General features: G+C 38.5%; 1 protein-coding gene across 1 annotated transcript in view; it reads right to left on the bottom strand.

Annotated features, from left to right (window-relative positions):
* Nucleotides 1–25,917, bottom strand: part of RSF1 (remodeling and spacing factor 1) — a 165,161-nt gene that overhangs the window by 60,914 nt on the left and 78,330 nt on the right. Inside the window, 2 exon segments of the mRNA XM_007455302.1 lie at nt 7,296–7,501; nt 8,842–8,934. Coding sequence (XP_007455364.1) covers nt 7,296–7,501; nt 8,842–8,934 — 299 coding nt within the window.

Below are 25,917 nucleotides of genomic sequence, written 5' to 3'. Positions count from 1 at the left end.
GGGAAAGATAGTGAGTATATTTTATTTCAGCAACATTTTGTTGATCTTAATTTAGTAAATTAACTACATGGAAAACCATATTATAATATGAGGAAAGGATGCTTATAAAACAATCCCCCAACAGCTCATTTAATGTTTATCCTTAGGGCATGAAAGTTGAGCTTCCCTGACCCAAACAATTATTATGAATTTCTAGGAATTATCTCTTCGAAACATTAATAAATGACCACTAACAAAAATCTGCAAAATCTGAGCAAAAACAAAGACAAGTTACAGTTAAAGGAGTTTTTCATAAGCCAGTGGATATATATCTATTACTTATCCCTACTGTAGTTATAAATCCCCTGATATTTTCAAACTTAATATAAATTGTGAGAATTAAAAGAATAAATTCTAAATAATTAATTACCAAAAACAGAAAATTGGACACACAAAGATTCTGAATAACAGTCCCAGTCACTTATCAATTTAAAAGAAAGTTTTATTTTAAGGTTTTACATTAAATGTTTCCGTTCAAATATATTTGTCAATACAAACATAAGAAATCAAGGTTTTTCGAAAAAGATTAGGGGAAAGGGTCCAAGATGTTGGACCACCAGAGACCTCCTGGCCCCATGTAATATTAATCAGTGAGAGCTCTCCCAGAGACCTCCATCTCAACCCTAAGACTGAGCTCCACCCAACGGCCAGCAGGCTCCAGTGCTGGACGCCCCATGCCGAACAACTAACAAGACAGGAATACAACCCCACACATTAACGGAGAGGCTGCCTAAAGTCATGCTAAGTTCACAGACATCCCAAAATACACCAGCAGATAAGGCTCTTCCCACCAGAGGAACAAGATCCAGCCTCATCTACCAGAACACAGGCACCAGTCCCCCTGCAAGAAAGCCTACACAAGCCACTGAACCAATCTAACCCACTGGGGGCAAACACCAGAAATAAGAGGAACTATGAACCTGCAGCCTGCGATAAGTAGACCCCAAACACAGTAAGTTTAAAAAAAATGAGAGGGCAGAGAAAACATATGCAGCAGATGAAGGAGCAAGGTAAAAACCCACTAGACCAAAGAAATGAAGAGAAAATAGGAAGTCTACCTGAAAAGGGATTCAGAGTAATGAGAGTAAAGATGACCCAAAATCTCAGGAAGATAATGGAGGAAATGCAAGAAACATTTAACAAGGATCTAGAAGAACTAAAGAGAAAACAAACAGTGATAAACAATACAACAAATGAAATTACAAATACTCTAAAGAAATCAATAGAGAATAACTGAAGCAGAAGAACAGATAAATGACCTGGAAGACAGAAAAGTGGAAATAACTATTGCAGAGCAGAATAAAGAAAAAAGAATGAAAAGAATTGAGGACAGTCTCAGAGACCTCTGGGACAATATTAAATGTACTTACATTCAAATGATAGGGGTCCCAGAAGAAGAAGAGAAAAAGAAAGGGTAAGAGAAAATATTTGAAGAGATTATAGTCAAAAACTAGTCAATCAAGTCCAGGAAGGTCCAGGAAGTGCAGAGTCCCATTCAGGATAAACCCTAGGATAAACATGCCAAGAAACACATTAATCAAACTATGAAAAATTTTAAAAAATGAAAAAATATTTAAAGTAGCAAGGGAAAAGCAACAAAAACCTACAAGGGAATTCCCATAAGGTTAACAGCTGATCTTTCAGCAGAAACTCTGCAAGCCAGAAGGGAGTGTCAGGATATATTTAAAGTGATGAAAGGGAAAAACCTACAACCAAGATTAGTCTACACAGCAAGGATCTCATTCAGATTCAACAGAGAAATTAAAACCTTTAAAGACAAGCAAAACTTAAGAGAATTCAGCACCACGAAACTTTACAACAAATGCTAAAGGAACTTTTCTAGACAGGAAACACAAGAGAAGGAAAAGACCTACAAAAACAAACCCAAAACAATTAAAATGGTAACAGAAACATAGATATCGATAATTACCTTAAATGTAAATGGATTAAATGCTCCAACCAAAAGACATAGACTGGTTGAATGGATACAAAAACAAGACCCATATATATGCTGTCTGTAAGAGACCCACTTCAGACCTAGGGACACATACAGACTGAAAGTGAGGGGATGGAAAAAGATATTCCATGCAAACGGAAATCAAAAGAAAGGTGGAGTAGCTATTCTCATATCAGACAAAATAGACTTTAAAATAAAGACAATTACAAAAGACAAGGAAGGACACTACATAATGGTGAAGGGATCAATCCAAGAAGATAAAACAACTGTAAATATTTATGCACCCAACATAGGAGCACCTCAATACATAAGGAAAATGCTAACTGGCATAAAAGGGGAAATCGACAGTAACACAATCATAGTAAGGGACTTTAACACCCCACTTTCACCAATGGACAGATCATCCAAAATGAAAATAAATAAGGAAACACAAGCTTTAATATCAGTTAAGTCCGTCTTTATCAGTTAAAGACGGACTTAACTGATATTTATAGGACATTCCATCCAAATACAACAGAATACACTACCTTCTCAAGTGCACATGGATCATTCTCCAGGATAGATCATATCTTGGGTCACAAATTAAGCCTCAGTAAATTTAAGAAAATTGAAATCGTATCAAGCATCTTTTTCGACCACTAAGCTATGAGACTAGATATCAATTACAGAAAAAAAAAAACTGTAAAAAATACAAACACATGGAGGCTAAAGAATACACTACGAAATAACCAAGAGATCACAGAAGAAATACAAGAGGAAATCAAAACCTACCTAGATATAAATGACAATGAAAATACGACAACCCAAAACCTATGGGATGCAGCAAAAGCAGTTCTAAGAGGGAAGTTTATAGCAATACAATCCTACCTCAAGAAACAAGAAACATCTCAAATAAACAACCTAAACTTACACCTAAAGCAATGAGAGAAAGAATAACAAAAAACCCCCAAATTTAGCAGAAGAAATCATAAAGATCAGATCAGAAATAAATAAAAAAGAAATGAAGGAAACAATAGCAAAGATCAATAAAACTAAAAGCTGGTTCTTTGAGAAGATAAACAAAATTGATAAACCATTAGCCAGACTCATCAAGACAAAAAAGGAGAAGACTCAAATCCACAGAACTAGAAATGAAAATGGAGAAGTAACAACTGACACTGCAGAAATACAAAGCATCATGAGAGATTACTACAAGCAACACAATGCCAATAAAATGGACAGCCTCAAAAAAACGGACAAATGCTTAGAAAAGTATAACCTACCAAGAGTGAACCAGGAAGAAATAGAAAATATAAACAGACCAATCACAAGCACTGAAGTTGAAACTGTGACTAAAAATCTTCCAACAAACAAAAGCCCAGGACCAGATGGCTTCACAGGCGAATTCTATCAAACATTTAGAGAAGAGCTAACACCCATCCTTCTCAGACTCTTCCAAAATACAGCAGAGGGAGGAACACTCCCAAACTCATGCTACAAGGCCACCATCACCCTGATACCAAAACCAGACAAAGATGTCACAAGAAAAGGAAACTACAGGCCAATATCACTGATGAACACAGATGCAGAAATCCTCAACAAAATATTAGCAAACAGAATCCAACAGCACATTATAAAGATGTTACATGAAGATCAAGGGGGGTTTATCCCAGGAATGCAAGGATTCTTCAGTATACGCAAATCAATCAATGTGATACACCTTATTAACAAACTGAAGGAGAAAAACCATATGATAATCTCAATAGATGCAGAAAAAGCTTTTGACAAAATTCAACACCCAATTATGATAAAAACTCTCCAGAAAGTAGGCATAGATGGAACCTACCTCAACATAATAAAGACCATATATGACAAACCCACAGCCAACATCGTACTCAATGGTGAAAAACTGAAACCATTTCCTCTAAGATCAGGAACAAGACAAGGTTGTCCACTCTCACCACTATTATTCAACATAGTTTTGGAAGTTTTAGCAACGGCAATCAGAGAAGAAAAAGAAATAAAAGGAATCCACATCGGAAAAGAAGAAGTAAAGCTGTCACTGTTTGCTGATGACATGATATTAAACATAGAGACTCCTAAAGATGCTACCAGAAAACTACTAGAGCTCATCAATGAATTTGGTAAAGTAGCAGGGTACAAAACTAATACACAGAAATCTCTTGCATTCCTATACACTAACAATGAAAAATCTGAAAGAGAAATTAAGGCAACGCTCCCATTTACCACTGCAACAAAAAGAATAAAATACGTAGGAATAAATCTACCCAAGAAGACAAAAGACCTGTACGCAGAAAACTTAAGGCACTGATGAAAGAAACTGAAGATAATACAAACAGATGGAGAGATATACCATGTTCTTGGATTGGAAGAATCAACATTGGGAAAATGACTATACTACCCAAAGCAATCTACAGAATCAATGCAATCCCTATCAAACTACCAATGGTGTTTTTCACAGAAATAGAACAAAAAATCTTAAAATTTGTATGGAGACACAAAAGACCCTGAATAGCCAAAGCAATCTTGAGAAAGAAAAATGGAGCTGGAGGAATCAGACACCCTGACTTCAGACTATACTACAAAGCTACAGTAATCAAGACAGTATGGTACTGGCACAAAAACAGAAATATAGATCAATGGAACAGGATAGAAAGCCCAGAGATAAACCCACACATATATGGTCACCTTATCTTTGACAAAGGAGGCAAGAATATCCAATGGAGAACAGACAGCTTCTTCAATAAATGGTGCTGGGAAAACTGGACAGCTACATGTAAAAGAATGAAATTAGAACTCTTCCTAACATCATACACAAAAATAAACTCAAAATGGATTAAAGACCTAAATGTAAGGCCAGATAGTATAAAACTCGTAGACGAAAACATAGGCAGACCACTCTATGACATAAATCACAGCAAGATCCTTTTTGACCCACATCCTAAAGTAATGGAAATAAAAACAAAAATAAACAAATGGGACCTAATGAAACTGAAAAGCTATTGTACAGCAAAGGAAACCATAAACAAGACGAAAAGACAGTCCTCAGAACAGGAGAAAATATTTGCAAACGAAGCAAGTGATAAAGGATTAATCTCCAAAATACACAAGCAGCTCATGCAGCTCAATATCAAAATCAAACAACCCAGGCTTCCCTGGTGGCGCAATGGTTGAGAGTCCGCCTGCCGATGCAGGGGACACGGATTCGTGCCCCGGTCAGGGAAGATCCCACATGCCGCGGAGCCGCTGGGCCCGTGAGCTATGGCCGCTGAGCCTGTGCTAGACAACGGGAGAGGTCACAACAGTGAGAGGCCCGTGTACTCAAAAAAAAAAAAATCAAACAACCCAATCCAAAAACGGGCAGAGGACCAAAATAGACATTTCTCCAAAGAAGATATACAGACTGCCCACAAAGAAATGAAAGTATGCTCAACATCAGGAATCATTAAAGAAAGAGAAATCAAAACCACAATGAGGTATCATTTCACACTGGTCAGAATGGCCATCATGAAAAAATGTACAAACAATAAATGCTGGAGAGGGTGTGGAGAAAAGAGAACCTTCCTGTGCTGTTGGTGGGAATGTAAACTGATACAGCCACTATGGAGAACTGTATGGAGATTCCTTAAAAAACTAAAACTAGAACTACCCGCTACTAGGCATATACCCTGAGAAAACCATAATTCAAAAAGAGTCATGTACCACAATGTTCATTTCAGCACTATTTACAATAAGAGGACATGGAAGGAACCTAAGTGTCCATCAACAGATGAATGGATAAAGAAGATGTGGCATATATATACGTTGGAATATTACTCAGCCGTAAGAAGACACGAAACTGAGTTATTTTTAGTGAGGTGGATGGACCTAGAACCTGTCATACAGAGTGAAGTAAGTCAGAAAGAGGAAAACAAATACTGTATGCTAACACATATATATGGAATCTTAAAAAAAAAAAGGTTTCTGAAGAACCTAGGGGCAGGACAGGAATAAAGATGCAGACGTAGAGAATGGACTTGAGGACATGGGGCAGGGAGGGGAAGCTGGGACGAGGTGAGAGAGTAGCACTGACATATATATACTACCAAATGTAAAACAGATAGCTAGTGGGAAGCAGCTGTATAGCCCAGGGAGATCAGGTCGGTGCTTTGTGACTACCTAGAAGGGTGGGATTGGGAGGATGGGAGGGAGACGCAAGAGGGAGGGGATATGGGGATATATGTATACATATAGCTGATTCACTTTGTTATACAGCAGAAACTAACACAACATTGTAAAGCAATTATACTCCAACAAAGACGTAAAAGAAAAAAAAATTAATTAAGAGTAGAGGGACTTCCCTGGTGGCACAGTGGTTAAGAATCCACCTGCCAATGCAGGGGACATGGGTTCGATCCCTGGTCTGGGAAGATCCCACATGCTGCACAGCAACTAAGCCTTTGCGCCACAACTACTGAGCCTGTGCTCTAGAGCCCATGAGCCACAACTACAGAAGCCTGCGTGCCCAGAGCCTGTGCTCTGCAGCAAGAGAAGCCACTGCAATGAGAAGCCCACGTACTACAACAAAGAGTAGCTCCTGCTAGCCACAACTAGAGAAAGCCTGCCTGCAGCAATTAAGACCCAACGCAGCCAAAAATAAATAAATGAAAGAAATTAAGAATAGAAAAAAAAAAATCAGGGCAAAAAAAGTAGAATGTTCCTCAGATTTCTTCAGACCTCAGTAAAGAAATGTATGCACAGGAAAAACTGAAAATACAGTTAAGTGTCAGATGAATTAGCCACATTAATGAGTAATAAACAAATAATGCCTAATAGAAAACTATATAGCTAAATAAAAATCAAATAATGTTTTTCTGGGAATTTCCTGGCAGTCCAATGGTTAGGACGCTGGGCTTTCACTGCCGAGGGCATGGGCTTGATCCCTGGTCCGGGAACTAAGATCCCGAAGCTGTGCAGCACAGCCAAAATATATATATATATATAATGTTTTTCTTACATTTCTTTCCAATGATGAGCTTCTGTGTGTGCATATTACCTATGCATCATTATTTTTCAGATTCCAGCTTTCCAAAGTACAAGGTATTTGTCCTGATATGGACCACACTGCTAAATATAGTTATTTGACAAATAATTGAGCACCTGCTATGGGTATTATGCTGGGCACTAGGCTAAGTCCTGGAAATTCCTAATCCAATAAAAAGAAAAGGATCACCCAGCTTTAGAGATTATATTCCAATAGAGAAGAGATCAAAGTAAGAAACATGCAAATAAACTTTAAAAAAATTCCAATAAAAGATACCTGACGATGCATTTCCATGAAGAGCCATCTTGATCATCTTGTTCTTCTATATACATTCTGACATTGTGATCTTGATCCAACTGGTACCAGTACATGAGGCCATCTTTGTCACGGCCAATTGGCTGGAGACGCATGGTATCGGCATCCTCCTCATTGATAATATTCTTGAATTTGAGATTGTCATCAAACTGACACTCACAGAGGTACTGGAAAATAGTCATGACATGGTTTAAAATACCCCATAAATGTTTCTCCATCAAAATAAATGTGATATGTTCAACCAAGGAACAGATTTGGGGATAGGAGAAAGAATACATTTAGTTTTATCCATCTTTCACTTTCCTCTCTCCCCTTTTGTACACTTATTTCACAGTAACCAACTTTAAAACATAAATTTCTAAGTTAACATTTAATTTTTGTATTACAGAAATTTATAGGTTTAACCCAACCAATGACACAAAAGTGAAGTTATATTTTAAAGCAATGAGTCTGTTTGTACTAACGTTTCCCAAATTTCTTCATGGTATAAAATTTTCAATCACTCCTTCTCTCTTAAAGCTTTTAGATGAACTTCATTCTTGAAACGGCTATCTATTTTTGAAAGCTTGAGACATATACAGTTTTTAAGGAAGGCAGTCTTATTGATAACTGACTCTGCGGAATTCTCTTTAAAAAAAAAATACATCACCAAATTGGAAGAACTAATTTTTTATTAAAATTTTTGTGTATGATTAGTGTATAAAGTCAGATTTCTTCCCTGAACCTATCTGCCCAGGCAAATAATACATGACGCTCCTATCATAGCCTCTTTGCCTTTGCCTGTGGTGTCTAGGCCCGTAGACTCTCTTCTATAAAGGTAGTTTTCCCCTTCATTATGCTGACCACATTGCTAATAATTAGGGCCAACACTCTGAAGCAAGCAAGGAGAAAAAGGGGAACTCAAACTTGAAAATAAATCTATACTTTGAGAAGACCTATTTTAATTAAGTAGGTTTGGTTATGTGAGACTTTTATTAAGTACACACTGGCATGCCCCATGTCATCTGGAAAACTAATGATCCAATTACTAATTTAGTAAATCAGTAAAAGATTAACCACAGTTTACCGTATTTGTTAACAATGACTGTGAAGGCTGCAAATAATGCATAAAATTAATGTGGGGTTTACCCATTCTACTATTGTCCCTACAAGCAGAGATCATTAAACCTAGATATACTTGTATATTGAAAAACAACCCAAAACAGTAATTTAAAGAACAGTTTTATCACCAAACAATAAACAAGAAAAAGAAAAATCTGTTGTCCTTTTCCACTAACAGTAAAAATGTCTACTTGGGGACTTCCCTGGTGGTCCAGTGGTTAAGACTCGGTGCTTCCACTGCAGGGGGTGCAGGTTCGATCCCTGGTCGGGGAACTAAGATCCCACATGCTGCAGGCGTGAGCCCCCAACCAAAAGTCTACTTTCTAGTTATTTCCCAATTCAACCAGAAAGAGTCAAAAGTGAATTTTTTAATTAAAATAACTGTAACAAATAATAAATTTATTACCTTTAAGAGTGCTAACTTGCATTCAACACTCATTTCAAGATAGCCTTTCTTCTCCATCTCCCATGCCCAGGTGCTGTTAAACTCTTGACATATCTGTCAGAGAAAGTTAAAGTCTTAATACATAAAAGCAATTTAAATTTACATTGGTAGTTTTGTTGTACAATTATGTTAACTTTTTTTGTTGTTGTACAATTTGTTGTACAACTATGTTAAAGTTTTGTTAATATATAAAGGAAAAAGTTTATACCAAACACAACTGAATCCAATCCCACCCTGAAATGCCTACTACTTAAATATACCAGAAATGTTTAGTACTGTCTGATGACTGAATTTAAGGTAAGCAGTGATCCCTGCAGCTTTCTCCTCTGCTCTCAAAAATTTTATATACACTTTTGTGGCACATGTTCCCAAAGGCAAGTAATTATCTGATTCCACCTCTCCAAATAGCCTAGAAGTTCCTCAAGGGCAAGGACAATAGTTTATTCATCTCTATGCCTACAATAGAAGCAAGCTAAAAACATGCCAAACTGTAGGCACATTTTTATTCCAGTAACTCTCCAACTCAAAATCCTCCTAATTATGGGTAAAGATTCCACTGCTTGGCATTTGAGACCTTCTATAATGTGGCATTAACTTAAATTTCTAGGCTTCTCTTCTCATACAAACATTGCAAGCAAACCAGAGACACTTTAGAAGGATGAGGAAAGAAGATTTGGATAACCATTCCACTTATCGGGAGATGCACCATGGGCTTTATGACCTCTGTGAGCCAGTTCTCTCAGCAATAAAAGGGGAGCAGTAATAATACTGACCTTAAAGTTTGTGAAATAGGTATAAAAAATGATAAAAAGTGCCTAGAAACTTCATGCTCTTTTTCCAATCCAAGGAACAAAGAGTATAATGAAGGCCAAGGGAGAAGAGCCAATACAAGGCACAAAATGATCTGGGAACTTTGGGCAATTAACTAGAAACGCTGGCAGAAGAAGAACAAACAGGCAAGCGAAACTGCTTTATACAACCACCTCAACCTAGGAATAAGACCAGGCTGGCCCTCCTGGGAGGGCTACCCTTTTCCTCTCCTGTACCGGTGTCATCTTTTTTTTTTTTTTACCAAGTTAGGACAGAATGCAGTATGGCAAGGAACTATATCATGGGGGATCTTCATAGGCAAAAAGGAAGAATGAGCTCTCCATTCTCTGGAATACCATATTTCCTCTGACTGATAGCACTACATTTTGTAGAGAAAAAAAGTTGAGATACACAGAATAAGGGGAATTTCTGGAATATTATACAAGGAAGACCTCAAATGATTATATCAAAACCTAAAGGTCAACATGTGAATAGACACTTTGCCAAAGAATATATATAAATGGCCAATAAGCACAGGAAAAGATAGTCAATGTCCTTAGTCATTAGGGAAAATGCAAATCAAAACCACAACGAAATTCTACTTCATAGCTACTTCATAACCTGTTAGGATATTAGCTGTAATCAAAGAGAAGGACAGGGGCTTCCCTGGTGGCGCAGTGGTTAAAAAACCACCTGCCGATGCAGGGGACACGGGTTCGTGCCCCGGTCTGGGAAGATCCCACATGCCGCGGAGCAGCTGGGCCCGTGAGCCATGGCCGCTGCGCCTGCGCGTCCGGAGCCTGTGCTCCGCAACGGGAGAGGCCACGACAGTGAGAGGCCCGCGTACCGCAAAAAAAAAACCCCCAAAAACCACGATGCTATATGAAAGAAACCAGACATAAAAGGTCACAAATTTATGAAAGTTTGTATATGGAATTTCCACAGGAGTCAAATCCATATAGACAAAATTCATTAGCAGTTGCTAGTGGGTAAGCAGAGGGAGGAACAGACAGTGGTGGCTATGGGCAGATTTTGTTTCAGAGTAACAAAAATGCTCTATAATTATGATAGTGTTCTACAGTTAACATAGCGCACATCCTTGTGAATATGCTTAAAAACACTGAATTGCATATTTTTAAAGAGTGAATTTCACGGTATGTGAATAATATCGCAATTTAAAAAAAATCAGACAGAGGGACAGCCAACAACACAGAGCCAAGCGTATGATTTGGATGAAGCATTTCTTGAGTGCTCTACTGTATACCATACCCCTAGAAGATGTAGGCTAAAGCTGAGTGTGGGGAAGTTCAGTTTCACCAAAGGGGCTGAGAATGACACAGCTCCAAAGCATGGCCAACAGCTCAAGGCGTCAGACACCAAATATAGCTGAACAACTGTTGATTATCATTTACTGTGTGAAAGGGGAGGAAAGAGAAAGAGAGGTAGATACAGAGATAATTAAGATATAAGCCTCTGCTTCCTCACTACTTAGCTTCAATTTACTGACCTTCATTTACAATGCTTAGGGTGTAAAACCTCTGTTGTGCTGATATTCAGAGATAAACATGCTATTCATTTTCTGTTTCTTTAAGGGCAATGTAGACATACTACTGGGCCATTTGAGGTACTCCCCCCCACCCACCAAAGGCACATTAATTAGATTTGCCCAAGTAGCCCTAACCTATTGTTACCACAAAGTAAATACTGCAAATAAAACCTGCAAATAAAAAAGGTACTCTAAATGACACTTAAATAATTCTTATGCAGGACTATATAATCTCACCAAGAGTCAGCAAACTTTTTCTAAGGGACAAACAGGAAATAATTTAGGCTTTGTGACCATATAGCCTCTTTTTCAACTATTCAACTCTGCTGTTATAGTGCAAAAGCAGTCACAGAAAATACATGAACAAGTAAGCTTCACTGTATTACAATACCACTTTATAAGGAAATTTGAATTTCATATAATTTTCATATGTCAACCATTCTCCCAACCACTTAAATATATAAAACCATTCTTAGTTTTCAAGCCATACATAAACAAGCAGCAGGCCAGATTTGACCCAGGGGCCACAGTTTGCCTAGCGAACCAGAAACTAGCTTTGTTTATCAGAGACTGCCTAGACAGTTATTCTTGGGACCTTAAAGCAAGGGGATCCCTAGTAGATTGGTAATTCACATTAACTCCCCATGTTCCAACTTGATTCTAACCAAGCAGCCTTGTATCAATATATAATTATAATTTGGTTTTGCATGCAATTCCTCTTTAGAGAATGTTCCAATATCCAAAACATTCATATTTATCACCATAAGTTATAATTCCATAATACTGGTTTTAAGTTTGACTCTCTCTGAATGTAGTTAATGAGCGGTTACATCTTGTTGTGACCCCCTGTATGGTGCCTAAGGAACAGTCTTTCTAATACACACACAAAATCAAATGTCCCGGGCCTGCAAGGCTGAATGCCATTCAGCCTGGGAGACCTCTTGGCTGGCTGCCTGCTATCGCTCCAAAACTCTCTGTGTCTGTTCTTCTTAACTTCTACACAGAGAAAAACAAGGTTGAGGATGGAAAATAAAGGGGGGGGGGGCATTTAAAAGTTCACATCAGCTCAATATTTATAAGAAAGGTAGTTTCACATGCCTACACAGCAAATACACAGAATTTATCTCAGTGAGATCATTAACATATTAATCTTAGATTCATATACACAATGGAAGTACCAGTAATTCTTCTCTTTTTGGCAGTTCGAAAGATAAGGCATTAAAAAGGAGGAGGGGTATAGAAAAACTGCAAAAACTCTCAGCATGAATATCCAAACACCTGCACTGAGAGAGCAGACCAAACTCTAGCATGGCTTCTATCAGCCTAAGGACACGTCCCTAGCACAACCCTGCTCCTCCCTCACTGCTGTCTAGAAAACTCAAGGTTGCCAAAAGAATTTATTGTTTGTTCCAGCCAATACTTGATCTAGGTCCCTCACCTCCTTTTTTTCTTTTTGGCCATGCTGCGCAGCTTGCAGGATCTTAATTCCCCGACCAGGAATCGAACCTGGGCCACCGCAGTAAATGCGCCAAGTACTAACAACGAGACTGCCAGAGAATTCCCCCGTTAATTTTAAAAACAAACATAAACTTAAAATTGTAAATCTTTCCTCTGTCCCTCTGAGATGTGTAAGTATCTCCTACAAGACAGGGTGTCCTTCTCAAGGACCTGAAAGCCATTCCTTTTGTATGTAATCATCAGACTCTGTGGGAGGGCAGAAGTCTAGTAACTTGCATAGTTAGCAGGCACAAAAGCCCTAAGCAAGCTAACTTTGACCAACTCTCATACCAGGTGTTTGTGATTTTTGAATTTCCCTAACCCTGCTCGACCCCTTTACTCCCTCATTACCATCTCCCCAGCTCCCTCATTCTCCCTTTAAAACACCAGCCACCTCTGGGCAAATTGAAATTAAGCTCAAGCTTCATCTACTACTGTAACCGAGTAGGACCCCATGGGGGCCTTCCCGGGACAGCCCTCCCCCATATCCTCTGCTTTAGCTCCTCTCTGAAGTACCTAGGTAACAGTATTTGATGCACATTTCCTGAGTTGTTTTACAGATGTGAAAACCCCCCACCAAATGGAAGATGTTAACTACTTGATGACCATGAGCACATAGGTCCAGGCCTCCTGGAGCCTAAGGACTGATAATGTTAACCCCTGTGACTCCACCGTTCCCTCACCACCAGCCCATCAGAGAATTGTGCATGAGCTGATCACATATCCTGAGAACCCTACCCCCAACCTGGCTTTTAAAAATGCTTTGCTGAAACCCTTTGGGGAGCTCTGGGCTTTTTAGGGCTTGAGCCACCTGTCTACTTGCGTGGCCCTGAGATAAACCTTTCTCTGCTCCAAAGTCCGACGTCTCGGTGTGTTTGGCCTCACTATGCGTCGGGCACATGAACTTGCACTAACACTACCACCGAAGTTATTGAATAAAATCAGTCATTACAGCCTTTAACTAGTGTCTGCCATTGTTTACCTTTGATGGGGGAGACCCTGAATATCATTCAGATGAAAACCTTTATTTTAACTGAGAGACATGAAATTTAAAGAGATTCATTTATCCAGCGATTCCACAAATATTTATTGAGTACTTGTTCTATGGCAGGAACTAGTCTAGGACCTGGAATACCATGGTAAAGAAAACAACCAACCTGCCACCATGGAGCTTATATTCTAGGAGGCAGTCAAATAGGTGAACATAAGAAAATATCAAGTAGAGACAAAGGCTATGCTGAATATAAAATAGAATACTGTGAAAGAGGAAAGTCTGAGTGCTACTCTGCATTGGGTGCTCAGGGGAGAGGCCTCATTAAAAACAGTTGACATTGGACACAAAAAGTTGAGACATGACTGATAAAACAGAAATCAGCCACATGAAGACCTGGCATAGGAACATTCCAGACAGAAGAAACAGCAAGCACAACGCCTTAAGGTTTGGCATATTATAAAACCACAAAAAAAGATCAGTATAAGTGAAGTAGAATGAGAGGGAGAGCAGCAAAAGATAAAGTTAAAGAGGTAACCAAAGGCCAAAGTTATGGAGGCCAGGGTAAGAAATCAAAATCTAATTTCAAATGTGATGGAGCTTTTACAATTTTATTTTGGTTTGTTTTTGGTGTGTGTGTGGGGTGGGGGAGAGCATAGCTCATACAGAATATTGTGTTAAATGGTGGAGAGGTTGTGTTGAAAAGGGAACACTCCTACACTGCTGGTGGGAATGTAAACTGGTGCAGCCACTATGGAAAACAGTACGGAGGTTCCTAAAAAACTAAAAAGAGTTGCCATATGATCCAGCAATCCCACTCCTGGGCATATATCCAGAGGAAATTCTAATTCGAAAAGATACATGCTCCTAATGTTCACAGGAGCACTATTTACAACAGCCAAGACATGGAAGCAACCTAAACGTCTATCGACAGATGAACAGATGAAGATTTGGCACATATATACAATTAAATACCACTCAGTCATCAAAAAGAATGAAATGATGCCATTTTGCAGCAACATGGATGGACCCAGAGTTTATCCTACTAAGTGAAATTAGAAAGATAAATACCATAAGATATATCACTTATATGTGGAATCTAAAATATGACACAAATGAACTTATCTATGAAACAGAAAGAGACTCACAAACATAGAAAACAAACTTATGGTTACCAAAGGGGATAGCAGGAAGGATAAATTAGGATCTGGTATTAGCAGATACAAACTACTATATATAAAATAGATAAACAACAAGGTCCTACTGTATAGCATAGGGAACTGTATTCAATACCCTGTAATAAACCATATGGAAAAGAAGATGAAGAACATATATATATGAACCACTTTGCTGTACACCAGAAGCTAATACAACACTGTAAATCAAGTATACTTCAATTAAAAAATTAAAAACTATTTTGTTAGTTTCAGGCATATGCCCAAGAATGGGATTGCTGGATCATATGGTAGCTCGATTTTTAATTTTTTTTTTTTTTTTTTTTGCTGTACGCGGGCCTCTCACTGTTGTGGCCTCTCCCGCTGCGGAGCACAGGCTCCGGACGTGCAGGCTCAGCGGCCATGGCCCACGGGCCCAGCCGCTCCGCAGCACGCGGGATCCTCCCTGACCAGGGCACGAACCCACGTCCCCTGCATTGGCAGGCGGACTCTCAACCACTGCGCCACCAGAGAAGACCCTATTTTTAGTTTTTTAAGTAAATTCCATACTGTTTTCCATAGTGGCTGCACCAATTTACATTCCCCCCAACAGGGTAGGAGGGTTTCAATATGATCGGAGGATTTTACATGGGGGAATAATTAGATAGGTTTTATGTTTCAAAAATGGCTGCTGTGTGTAAAATAGATTGCAGAGGGAAAAGAATGGAAACTAAGAAACCAATTTTAAGGCAAGAGATAATGATGACATGGACTATAGTGGTAGTAGTGGGAACAGAAAGTAGACAGCTGTATTTCAAAGGTAGAATTATCAGGACTTTTGAAAGAACAGATATGGAAGGTGAATGGAAAGAAAAACCAAAGGTGACATCTAACTTCCTTGCCTTGAACAAATGGAAGGATGAAAGTGCTTTTAACAAGGATATAAAGGAATACCTGAGAGAAAAGAGATCTCTTTCATACCTAATGAGTTTGAGGTATGTATTAGACATCTAAGAAATATCCTTCTCAAAGTTACTGACTGAGCTGAATCTTGAAGCTTATGACTCCTGGTTCAGAGATCTTTCCACTGGATCATATACAGTCTTTTTTTTTTTTTTTGCGGTATGCAGGCCTCTCACTGTTGTGGCCTCTCCCGTTGCGGAGCAAAGGCTCCAGACGCGCAGGCCGTGGCTCACGGGCCCAGCCGCTCGGCGGCATGTGGGATCCTCCCAGACCGGGGCACGAACCCGTGTCCCCTGCATTGGCAGGCGGACTCTCAACCACTGCACCACCAGGGAAGCCCCATATACAGTCCTTACTTAAACCTTTTCAAATCTGAGTCAAGAAGAATTTTTTGGCTGAGCTCTGAGAAGTCATCTTTGTATCCCTAGCTTGTGACAAAGTATGAGACACACAGCAGGTACAAAACAAATATCTGATGAATACATGAAAGACATAGAAAAACAATGTTTTTACCTTAATTTAAAATACTATTATTTTAAGATAACCACCAATAACTTCTATAGGCAACACAACACATCTCAGAGAACATTATAAATTCTTACCAGGATAATAATAATAGCTAACATTTATTGTGTGTTTACCATGTGCCAATACTATTCCAATTGCTTTAAAATATTAACTCAGTCAATTCTCACAAGCCCTAGATGGGTGTACTGTTATCCTTAGGAGGTTCTGTGCTTCAGCCAAGAAATGAGAGAAATAGGAATTAGTATCTCTAGTAATTTATGGTGAAATCAGTAATACATTTAAGACACCAATTAGGTCAGTTATCACCAACCAAGCTATGGAAAAAAGCTAGACTGAGAATTAGAAATCATTCAGCTCCTTTACTATACTCAAATTACACCTCACCAAGTCCCCCTGACCTAATACTTAAATATGTCCGACTATTTTGTATATAATATTCTTTCCAGAGGACTAAATGAAACATTTACTGAGCACATTTAGTATTTGGAGGGCAAAGATGAATTAACAGACAGTCTCTGCTCTAAGAAGTTCAGAATTCAGAGAGCAAGATGGTCATGAAAACAAATAATTATTGAGGCAGAAAGCAGTCAGTCATCTACAAACTGAGTAACTGATATATCTATGAACTACTATGAAAATACAGAGGAGAGAAACCCTTATACAGCCAATGGATGAAGGGCGATCAAAGTTTTATTCAAGTGGTGACATTTATGCTAGGACCTAAAGGATGAATGAGGTTTTACCAGAAAAAGAGGTAAATAAAGAGTATTTCAAGAAAAACAGATTATGAAAACCAATGAGGATATGAATATTTTGAGATATTCTGTCAATGTGAAGGCGAATAGAGGAGCTCTTCATGCTGAGCCCTTAGAATCCTAGATCATGAGTGTTGGGGGGTGGGGGAGGGTAGAGACAAGGCCATGAAAGTAGGTCATGGCTCATAAACATGAGGACTCAACAAGCATTTGGAAATACTGATGAAAAACAGTTCTATTGCACTGTGCAAGACAGACAGGAGTATAGATTCCGAGGTCAAGGAGACCCACTAAAGCCCGTTTTGCAATAATTCACGGGAAAGGTGATGAAGTTGGAGCTAAGCTTGGCAGAGGATACTCAAGAGAAGGAAGATTCAGATTGTTAGTACACATATCTTACAAACCAACAACAAGCTTTATGCCTAGTATATTACCTAGTAAATGTTTTACTATTTACAGTAGAACTTTCACAAACATTATTTCATTTGGGGTGGATGTTCTGTAAAACTACAAGATTTCTGAAAGCAAAAACGAAGTCTGATTCATCTATTTCCTACAGTATCTCCCAAGTTCAGGGCCTTGCTAATAGTGGACACTTAGTATTTACTGTATCAATGTTCTCTGATATAACTACAGAGTCAACTTACTATTATGACGGGCTTTCTGGGAACACTGCCTATAAGAATGTATATTAAGAGTTATATAAAATGGATGTTTCTTTAACTCCTTAAAAAATATACAGGAAATAAAAGACTGTCACTTATTTCAAGTTGGAAGGTGTTGAACCACCATGGAGAAGACAACTGTTTTTGCCTGTTTGGGGGCTGGAGCGGGTGGGTGGGGGTTACTGTTATACTTACTTCAGCACTGACTGTATGCAGGTAAATGCACAAGGTCTGTCGCCTGTTTAGGGGCCTGTTTTGTATTCTCCCAACCCTACACCCATTTTTCTTTTCTTTTCTTTTCTTTTTTTTGCGGTACGAGGGCCTCTCACTGCTGTGGCCTCTCCCGTTGCGGAGCACAGGCTCCGGACGCACAGGCTCAGTGGCCATGGCTCATGGGCCCAGCTGCTCCACGGCATGTGGGATCCTCCCGGACAGGGGCACAAACCTGCGTCCCCTGCAACGGCAGGCAGACCCTCAACCACTGCGCCACCAGGGAAGCCCCCTGTTTTCTTTTTTTTTCTTTTTTTTTTTTTAAGATGTTGGGGGTAGGAGTTTTTATTAATTTATTTATTTTTGGTGTGTTGGGTCTTCGTTTCTGTGCGAGGGCTTTCTCTAGTTGCGGCAAGCAGGGGCCACTCTTCATCGAGGTGCGCGGGCCTCTCACTATCGCAGCCTCTCTTGTTGCAGAGCACAGGCTCCAGAAGCGCAGGCTCAGCAGCTGTGGCTCACGGGCCTAGTTGATCCGCGGCATGTGGGATCCTCCCAGACCAGGGCTCGAACCCGTGTGCCCTGCATTAGCAGGCAGATTCTCAACCGCTGAGCCACCAGGGAAGCCCCTCTTTTCTTTCTTTTTCTTTTTCTTTGCGGTACGCAGGCCTCTCACCGTTGCGGCCTCTCCCGTTGCAGAGCACAGGCTCCGGCCGCGCAGGCGCAGCGGCCATGGCTCACGGGCCCAGCCGCTCCGCGGTATGTGGGATCTTCCCGGACCGGGGCACGAACCCGTGTCCCCTGCATCGGCAGGCGGACTCTCAACCACTGCGCCACCAGGGAAGCCCCCTCTTTTCTTTTTTGAGTGTACTTTTTTTTTTTTAAACCAAGGTTGTAGAATTCCAATATTTTTTTCAACCTTGGAACCTTAAGTAGAATGCCCTCAAATGGACGGATTTTAGTCCTTAGAGAGTCAGTGTGTGTGTTGCTCCTTATTTAAATACAGCTCAGGTTGGGCCCCAAGAGTGCCAAGGTCCTCCCTCTGCTTTGCAGATGCGCTGCTTCTTCTAAAACCAGGAGAGGTGAGCACCTGAACAGGGAATCGCAGGTGACTTATTTAGTTCACCGGTGCCTACTCTGAAGCGCTGGGTGTCCGTTCTTAAAAAAACAAACTCACCGGAAGGGCGTGTTTCCTTATTATATACTAATAACTTCTTATACTAATTTGTACCAGAAGTTCCTTGACTGTGACTTATGCCAAGTAATTATGAAGATTTTTTTTTTCCCTGAGTATTGTATGAAGGCTACCAAGTTGGAACAGGCAAGTCCTGGATGTGAAAGCTTTAATTTATCCATGTCATTCATGTGTTATTTTTGTAGCTATAATCTCTATTTTCTTATTTGATGACTGCTGAAGTGTTCCTAGGCCCTGTCGTAAACCTAAGAGTTGATGTATTGGTGCGAGCAGCTGGAAGTTCAAGATGTTGTTGTGATTCTTTTTTTCTTAATCCCCCTTTCGTACATGTGATATTAAGCAGACGATGAAGCGTTACTCTTGAGGATATTAACAAGGAAAGAGAAGGAAAGACCCACATTTCTGGGGGAAGTCTTTGCCCCTCTATGCGGAAAAGTGGATTGAGACTGTTCTCAAGTCTGTCTCTTGGTTACTGAACCTGACTTTAGGATCCAAAAAAAATTTTTTTTTGTTTTGCCATGTTGTGCCTTTCCTTCTGGAATTGTAAGTGAACACAATAATAGTACCTGTTTACACTGTGAAGTGGATATTGTTACAGAAAACACACCAGAGGCTTTCTCAGTTGTTAAGCTAGCAATGCCTTGTGAATGTATGATCTACGGAGAAACCCCTGTAGTTTTTACCTGCTGATGCTGTCTGTTGGAGAATAAATTTTGGATGGTTCTTTTTTTCACCAAAAAAACTATATATATATATATATATATATATATATATATATATGAAATATTTCGATGGCAAGATTTCTCTAACAACATGGTTTTGAAAATCAAAAGAACACAAAAACCCCGACAACTGACAAGAGCACAGGTATGTATCAGTTAATTAGTTCATTCCACAAACAGGATAAACAGTCCATTATTAGGACTTTATTGTATGCCAGACACTGTGCTTGACATCAGGATAAGTAAGACACTGCAACTCCCGCTAAAGGAACTCTTAGTGGGACAGGCAGCTGGAATCTGTTAACCTATAAATTTGGCACATTTACACATGTCAAAAATTTGAGAAGCTACTCTCAAAAGTGGTCTATTCTGAAGTCTTAGTTAAGGAAAAGGTACCTTGCAAGTATCTGACAAAAATCCAGCAAGAAAAATAAAATCTCTACCATAGCTATTTTGTACCATAGGTAAGAGTACCCATATACCTAAAATAGGCCTAAATGGAAAGTGTGTGATTGGTAAGTACCTCTTTCCAAAAGATCTACTTTATATCAATAATCTAAAAAGAAAGGGAAATAAGGCTTTAGTATAAAACAGATTGAGATTCAAATCCAGGCTCTAACAGCAGTGTGATCTTGTCTAAGTCAATCACCTCTCTGAATTTCAGGATCTTCACCTGTAAAATGGAGGTTTTGTTGCTAATGAAAGAGATGAGATTAGGAAGATCAGATACTCACAGTGCCACAGCTACTTATATAAATGCAAACCTGAAAATGGATCCAGAAAAACACCACAAGAACCAACTGGAACATAGCGGAAAATACACAGAGCATTAAGAGCTGGTAGGAAGTATATTGGTATTCTTCAAACTGTACATAAACATTGTTTCATGACACTTTTGTTTCAGATATATTAAAAAAACATGTCATATTTAAACAAAATTATTGGTGACTGATTTAATTCCCTACTTTTATTTTCTGGGTAATTAACCCTATATTATACTGAATGGCTTGCCTTGTTATACTCTATATCCAATATGATAGTGAATATATGTTGAAGCTAAGATCACTGCCAGATCTAGAGAAAATTCCCTAACTGCTGCCTTTTTAAATACTGTGAAATATATATGAATTTAGTATACAGAAGTATAATGTTTACATATAAATAAACATAAAATTTGCTATTTTAACCATTAAGTGTATAATTCAGTGGCATTTATCAATCACATTCACAATGTTATATAACCATCAACACTTTTTATTTCCAAAAGTTTTTTTTATTATCCAGACAGAAACTCTTGTTTTTTTTTTTTGGACATGCCATGTGGCTTGTGGGATGCTAGTTCCCCAAACAGGGATTGAACCCCGGCCCTCAGCAGGGGAAGCGCAGGGTCCTAACCACTGGACCTCCAGGGAATTCCTTCCAAACAGAAACTCTTTACACTTTAAGCAATAACTCCCATTTTCCTCCCACTCTGCAGCACCTGGTAATCTCTAATCTACTTTGTCTCTATGAATTTGCCTATTCTAGATAGTTCTTATAAGTGGAATCATCCAATATTTGTCCTTTTGTGCCTGGCTTCTTTTCCTTAGCATAATGTTTTCGAGGATTGCCCATGTGGTAGCACATATAAGAACTTCATTCCTTTTCAGGGATGAAAAATATTGCATTGTATGAATACACCACATTTTCTTTATCCATTCATCTGTTGATGGGCACTTGGGTAGTTTCAACCTTTTGGCTATTATGAATTACGCTACTATAAACACTGGCATACAAGTATCTGTTTGAGTCTCTGTTTTCAATTCTTTTGTGTATATAGCTAGGAGTAGAACTGATAGGTCCCACGGCAATTCTATGTTTAGCTTTTTGAGGACGTGCCAAACTGTTTTCCACAACAGCTGCACCATTTTGCACTCCCATCAGAGTTTCAATATCTCCACAATCTCACCAATACTTATTATTTTCCTTTTTTAAAAAAACAGCCATCCTATTAGGTATAAAGTAATATCTCATTGTGTTTTTGATTTGCATTTCCCCAGTGACTAAAGATGTTGAGCATCTTTTCATGTGCTAATTATTAATCTTTGTATATCTTTAGAGAAATGTCTACTTAAAAATTTTGCTCCTTTTTAAACTGGGTTGGTCTTTTTGTTGTTGAGTTTTAGGAGTCCCTTATGTAAGTCTAGATATTAAGTACTTATCATTCATACGATTTGCAAATATTTTCTCCCATTTTGTAGGTTGTCTTTTCACTTTCTTCATAATGTTATTTGATGCACCAAAGTTTTTAATTTTGATAAAGACCAATTTATCTATTGTTTTTCTGGTTGCTCACATGCTTTTGGTATCAGATCTAAGACTCTACTGCCAAGGCCAAGGTCGTGAAGATTTATCCCTATATTTTATTCTAAGAGGTTTATGGTTCTAGCTCTTTTAATTAGGCTGTTAATCCATTTTGAGTTAATTTTTGCATATGGTATGAGGTAGGGTATCTACTGCATTTTGCAAGTTGTTAAATCTCAAGAAATACATATTTCATACTACAGGCAACAATCAAAAGAAGTTCTAAAAATACTACAATAAATTCTCAATACATCTTATATACTCCATCCTCTCATTTTAATTTCAGACAAGAATCAAGACACATACACATCGGGCTTCCCTGGTGGCACAGTGGTTGAGAATCTGTCTGCCAATGCAGAGGACATGGGTTCAAGCCCTGGTCTGGGAAAATCCCACATGCTGCGGAGCAGCTAAGCCCGTGCGCCACAACTACTGAGCCTGCACTCTAGAGCCCATAAGCCACAACTACTGAACCCGCATGACACAACTACTGAAGCCCGCGCACCTAGAGTCCATGTTCCGCAACAAGAGAAGCCACCGCAATGAGAAGCCCATGTACTGCAACGAAGAGTAGCCCCCGCTCACAACTAGAGAAAGCCCACACGCAGCATGAAGACCCAACGCAGCCAAAAATGAACAAACAAACAAACAAACAAATAAATAAAGACACATACATATTATCATATTTTTCAATGGGTTCCTAAAGCTTCTTATACATAGGAAATTTTAGGAGATTTTATTTTTACTTCCCAGGTTTATCTGCTTAGTAGCTAAAGCAATGAGATATAACTTTAAATTGGTATTTTTATGTAACTTCTTTCAAAACACACTAATACTACAGTTATAGGTATGTTTACTAAATAAACAAATGTGGTTATGAAGGAGCAGTACTCCTGAGTATATAATTGAGAGGTTATGACCAATACAAGTGTGTACACTTGAAAAAAAAATCTCTGGAGGGGAAAAGCAGGTTTCTTAAGTCAACTACAAGGGCACTCTTGCCACAGGAGACTTCTCAGCCATAATTAAGGCACTGATCCCTTCTGACTGGAAAAGCCTGCAGGTATATTATCAACATAAAACATTCACTGGAGCACCTGAAGTTCACTAGAAAACTAAAGAAAATGCAACCCAACATTTCCATATCCACAAGTATAAATAATTTGGCCCAAGTTGCTATCAACTTCCAAAGGAATGCCAGCCACAGGAAAAAAGAAAGTAAAACTGCCATTGTTTCTCTGATAATTTATTATTAATATTTAAACAACATTTGCTGAGTTCCAACTATTTGACAAGACTATGCTGAAAAGTATTCACATATACTTTCATGAGAAAACAGAGGATCAAATAAGTAACTAAACTTACGCACCTAGTAACTAGCAGAGTTCAGGTTTTTCCCCATTAGAAACCCAGTGCTCTTTGTACACCACTGCATGCAATTCATTTATGAGGGTAAATTATGGCTGCTTACACATTACCTCAGAGTAAATGGTAGTCTTTAAGGAACATTTTGCAAAGTTAAAAAGTATGTGAAAATGCTTTCCAATAAATAAAGCATTAAGTATTCATTCTGTGGCAACAAACTTGTGTTCAACCCTTGCTTCATCATCTACTATCCATGTGACCTTGGGAGTTATTTATTCTCCATGATCTGGGTTGTACTATGAATTAAATGATAATGTACTTAAAATAGCATAGGATCTAGTATATAGTAAGTTCTCAAATATTAGCTCTTATCATTATTATTAAAATAAAAGCTTTGGAGAATTGAAACCCTCATAGATTGCTGATGGGAATGTAAAATAGTATAGCAACTATGGAAAACAGTTTGGCAGTTCCTCAAAAAAATACCATATGACCCAGTAATTATACTCGTAGGTACATACAGAAATGAAAATACATGGCCACACAAACACCTGTACACCAACATTCATAGCAACATTACTCCTAACAGCCAAAAAGTGAAAAACTCCAAATGATCATCAACTGATGATGAATAAATAAAATGTGGTATAAACCAAACAACGGAATAGTGTTTGGCAACAAAAAGGAATGGAATACTGATATATACTATAATATGAATAAACCTTGAAATCATTATGCTAAGTGAAAGAAGACACAAAAGGCCACTTATTTTATGATTCCATCTATAAGAAATGTCCATAATAGGCAAATCCATAAAGACAGAAAGTAGAATGGGGGCTGCCAGGGGATTTAGGCAGGAAGGGGTTTGAACGGAACGGATTGCTAATGGGTACAGTTTCTTCTTGGGGTGACGGAAATGTTTTGGAATTAGATGGTGGTTATGGTTGTACAACACTGTGACTATAGTAAAACTCAATGAATATACTAAACATCAATGAATATATTTTAATATGGCAAATTTTATGTTGTATTATTATTTTATGTTGTATGAATTATATCTCAAATAAAGTAAGACACAAATTAATATTAACAAGGCAAATAAAAATGAAAGATAACCTTAGTTTACTTTTGAAAACAGTATTTATGGCAGTACAGAAATATCGAACCCTTGTCAAAATACATCCAAATTAGCAAATGACAAAAGATGACCCTTATGACTTGCTAACACATGACAAGCTTCCTAAGGAGTAAAGGAGTAAAGGCAATGGGCTTTACTGAAATTGTCATTTAGATTAAAGGCATCTATTGCCAAATTTATTCACTTTCAAAAGAGTTCTAAACCTGTTACTAGAAACCAAAGGACAGAGATTATCTCTTATCTTCCCTTTACTTTTGAGGGACAAATGAGGTCATTTTCTGTTAAGTGGTGGATAGACACTCCAGAAGAGACACATTAGGTTATTTTCTACTGAAGGTCATTATCCCTCAAGTATTGAGCAGCAGCAAATACTCTTTGCTTATTCTAATAAGCATATATATTTTTAAATATTTTAACATTTCTTAAAATCAAGAGCCTTTTAAAATCCATGGTAACATTCAATGTGACAGTATTTCTTTTTTCATTGAAAAACTGTCTCTAAATCACTGGTTGTGGCATGCACTGAAGAAATCACAAAATTTAAGAAAAATAGCAATAATAAATTACCATCTGTCTCTTAGAAATAATTCTGAGGCTAAAGGAAATCCACTCCTTTAAAGGATAATTTATTAAAAATTAGCTTTCCCGTTACTTTTTAGGGCCTCTTTATTGCTGTTTTTGGGCAGGAGGCAGGGCAGTAGGAAAGCAGAGGCACAGATAATGAATTTGTTGAAGGCACATATCTGTTTATTGACATGGTGGTATTCATTATCCATGGCTAAGGTGTCTGAAATTGCTCACATGGTATCTAAAGTCATTAACAACCACAGGAAATAGAGGAGTTTTCATGGAGGCATAAGAGTTCACTGGCAGAGAAATTTCTTTGTGACTCACCAAAAGGAATCTGAAGCTCAATAAGCCCAAGGCCTATCCAATGAAGCAAGACGTTAATGGGTCATCGCAGAACTGCTATTTTAAATTTCTACTCACTGGGTTTCTTTTAGGAGGGTAACTCCACCTTAAAAGTAAAAAGTCACCAGCTAGATTTTCAGGTTCCTTTACATTCTGGATGAAATTGGGAAATATATGTTAGCAAGTGCAGGATATAGCACAACAATGAATGCCGTTCTTGAGGTGAGCTGCTAGACACCTCTTTCC

This window comes from Lipotes vexillifer, unplaced genomic scaffold (genome assembly GCF_000442215.2).
Source record: "Lipotes vexillifer unplaced genomic scaffold, Lipotes_vexillifer_v1.1 scaffold276, whole genome shotgun sequence".
Taxonomy (NCBI): domain Eukaryota; kingdom Metazoa; phylum Chordata; class Mammalia; order Artiodactyla; family Lipotidae; genus Lipotes; species Lipotes vexillifer.
Note: the sequence above shows the minus strand (reverse complement) of the source record. Positions and strands in the feature narration are given on the sequence as shown.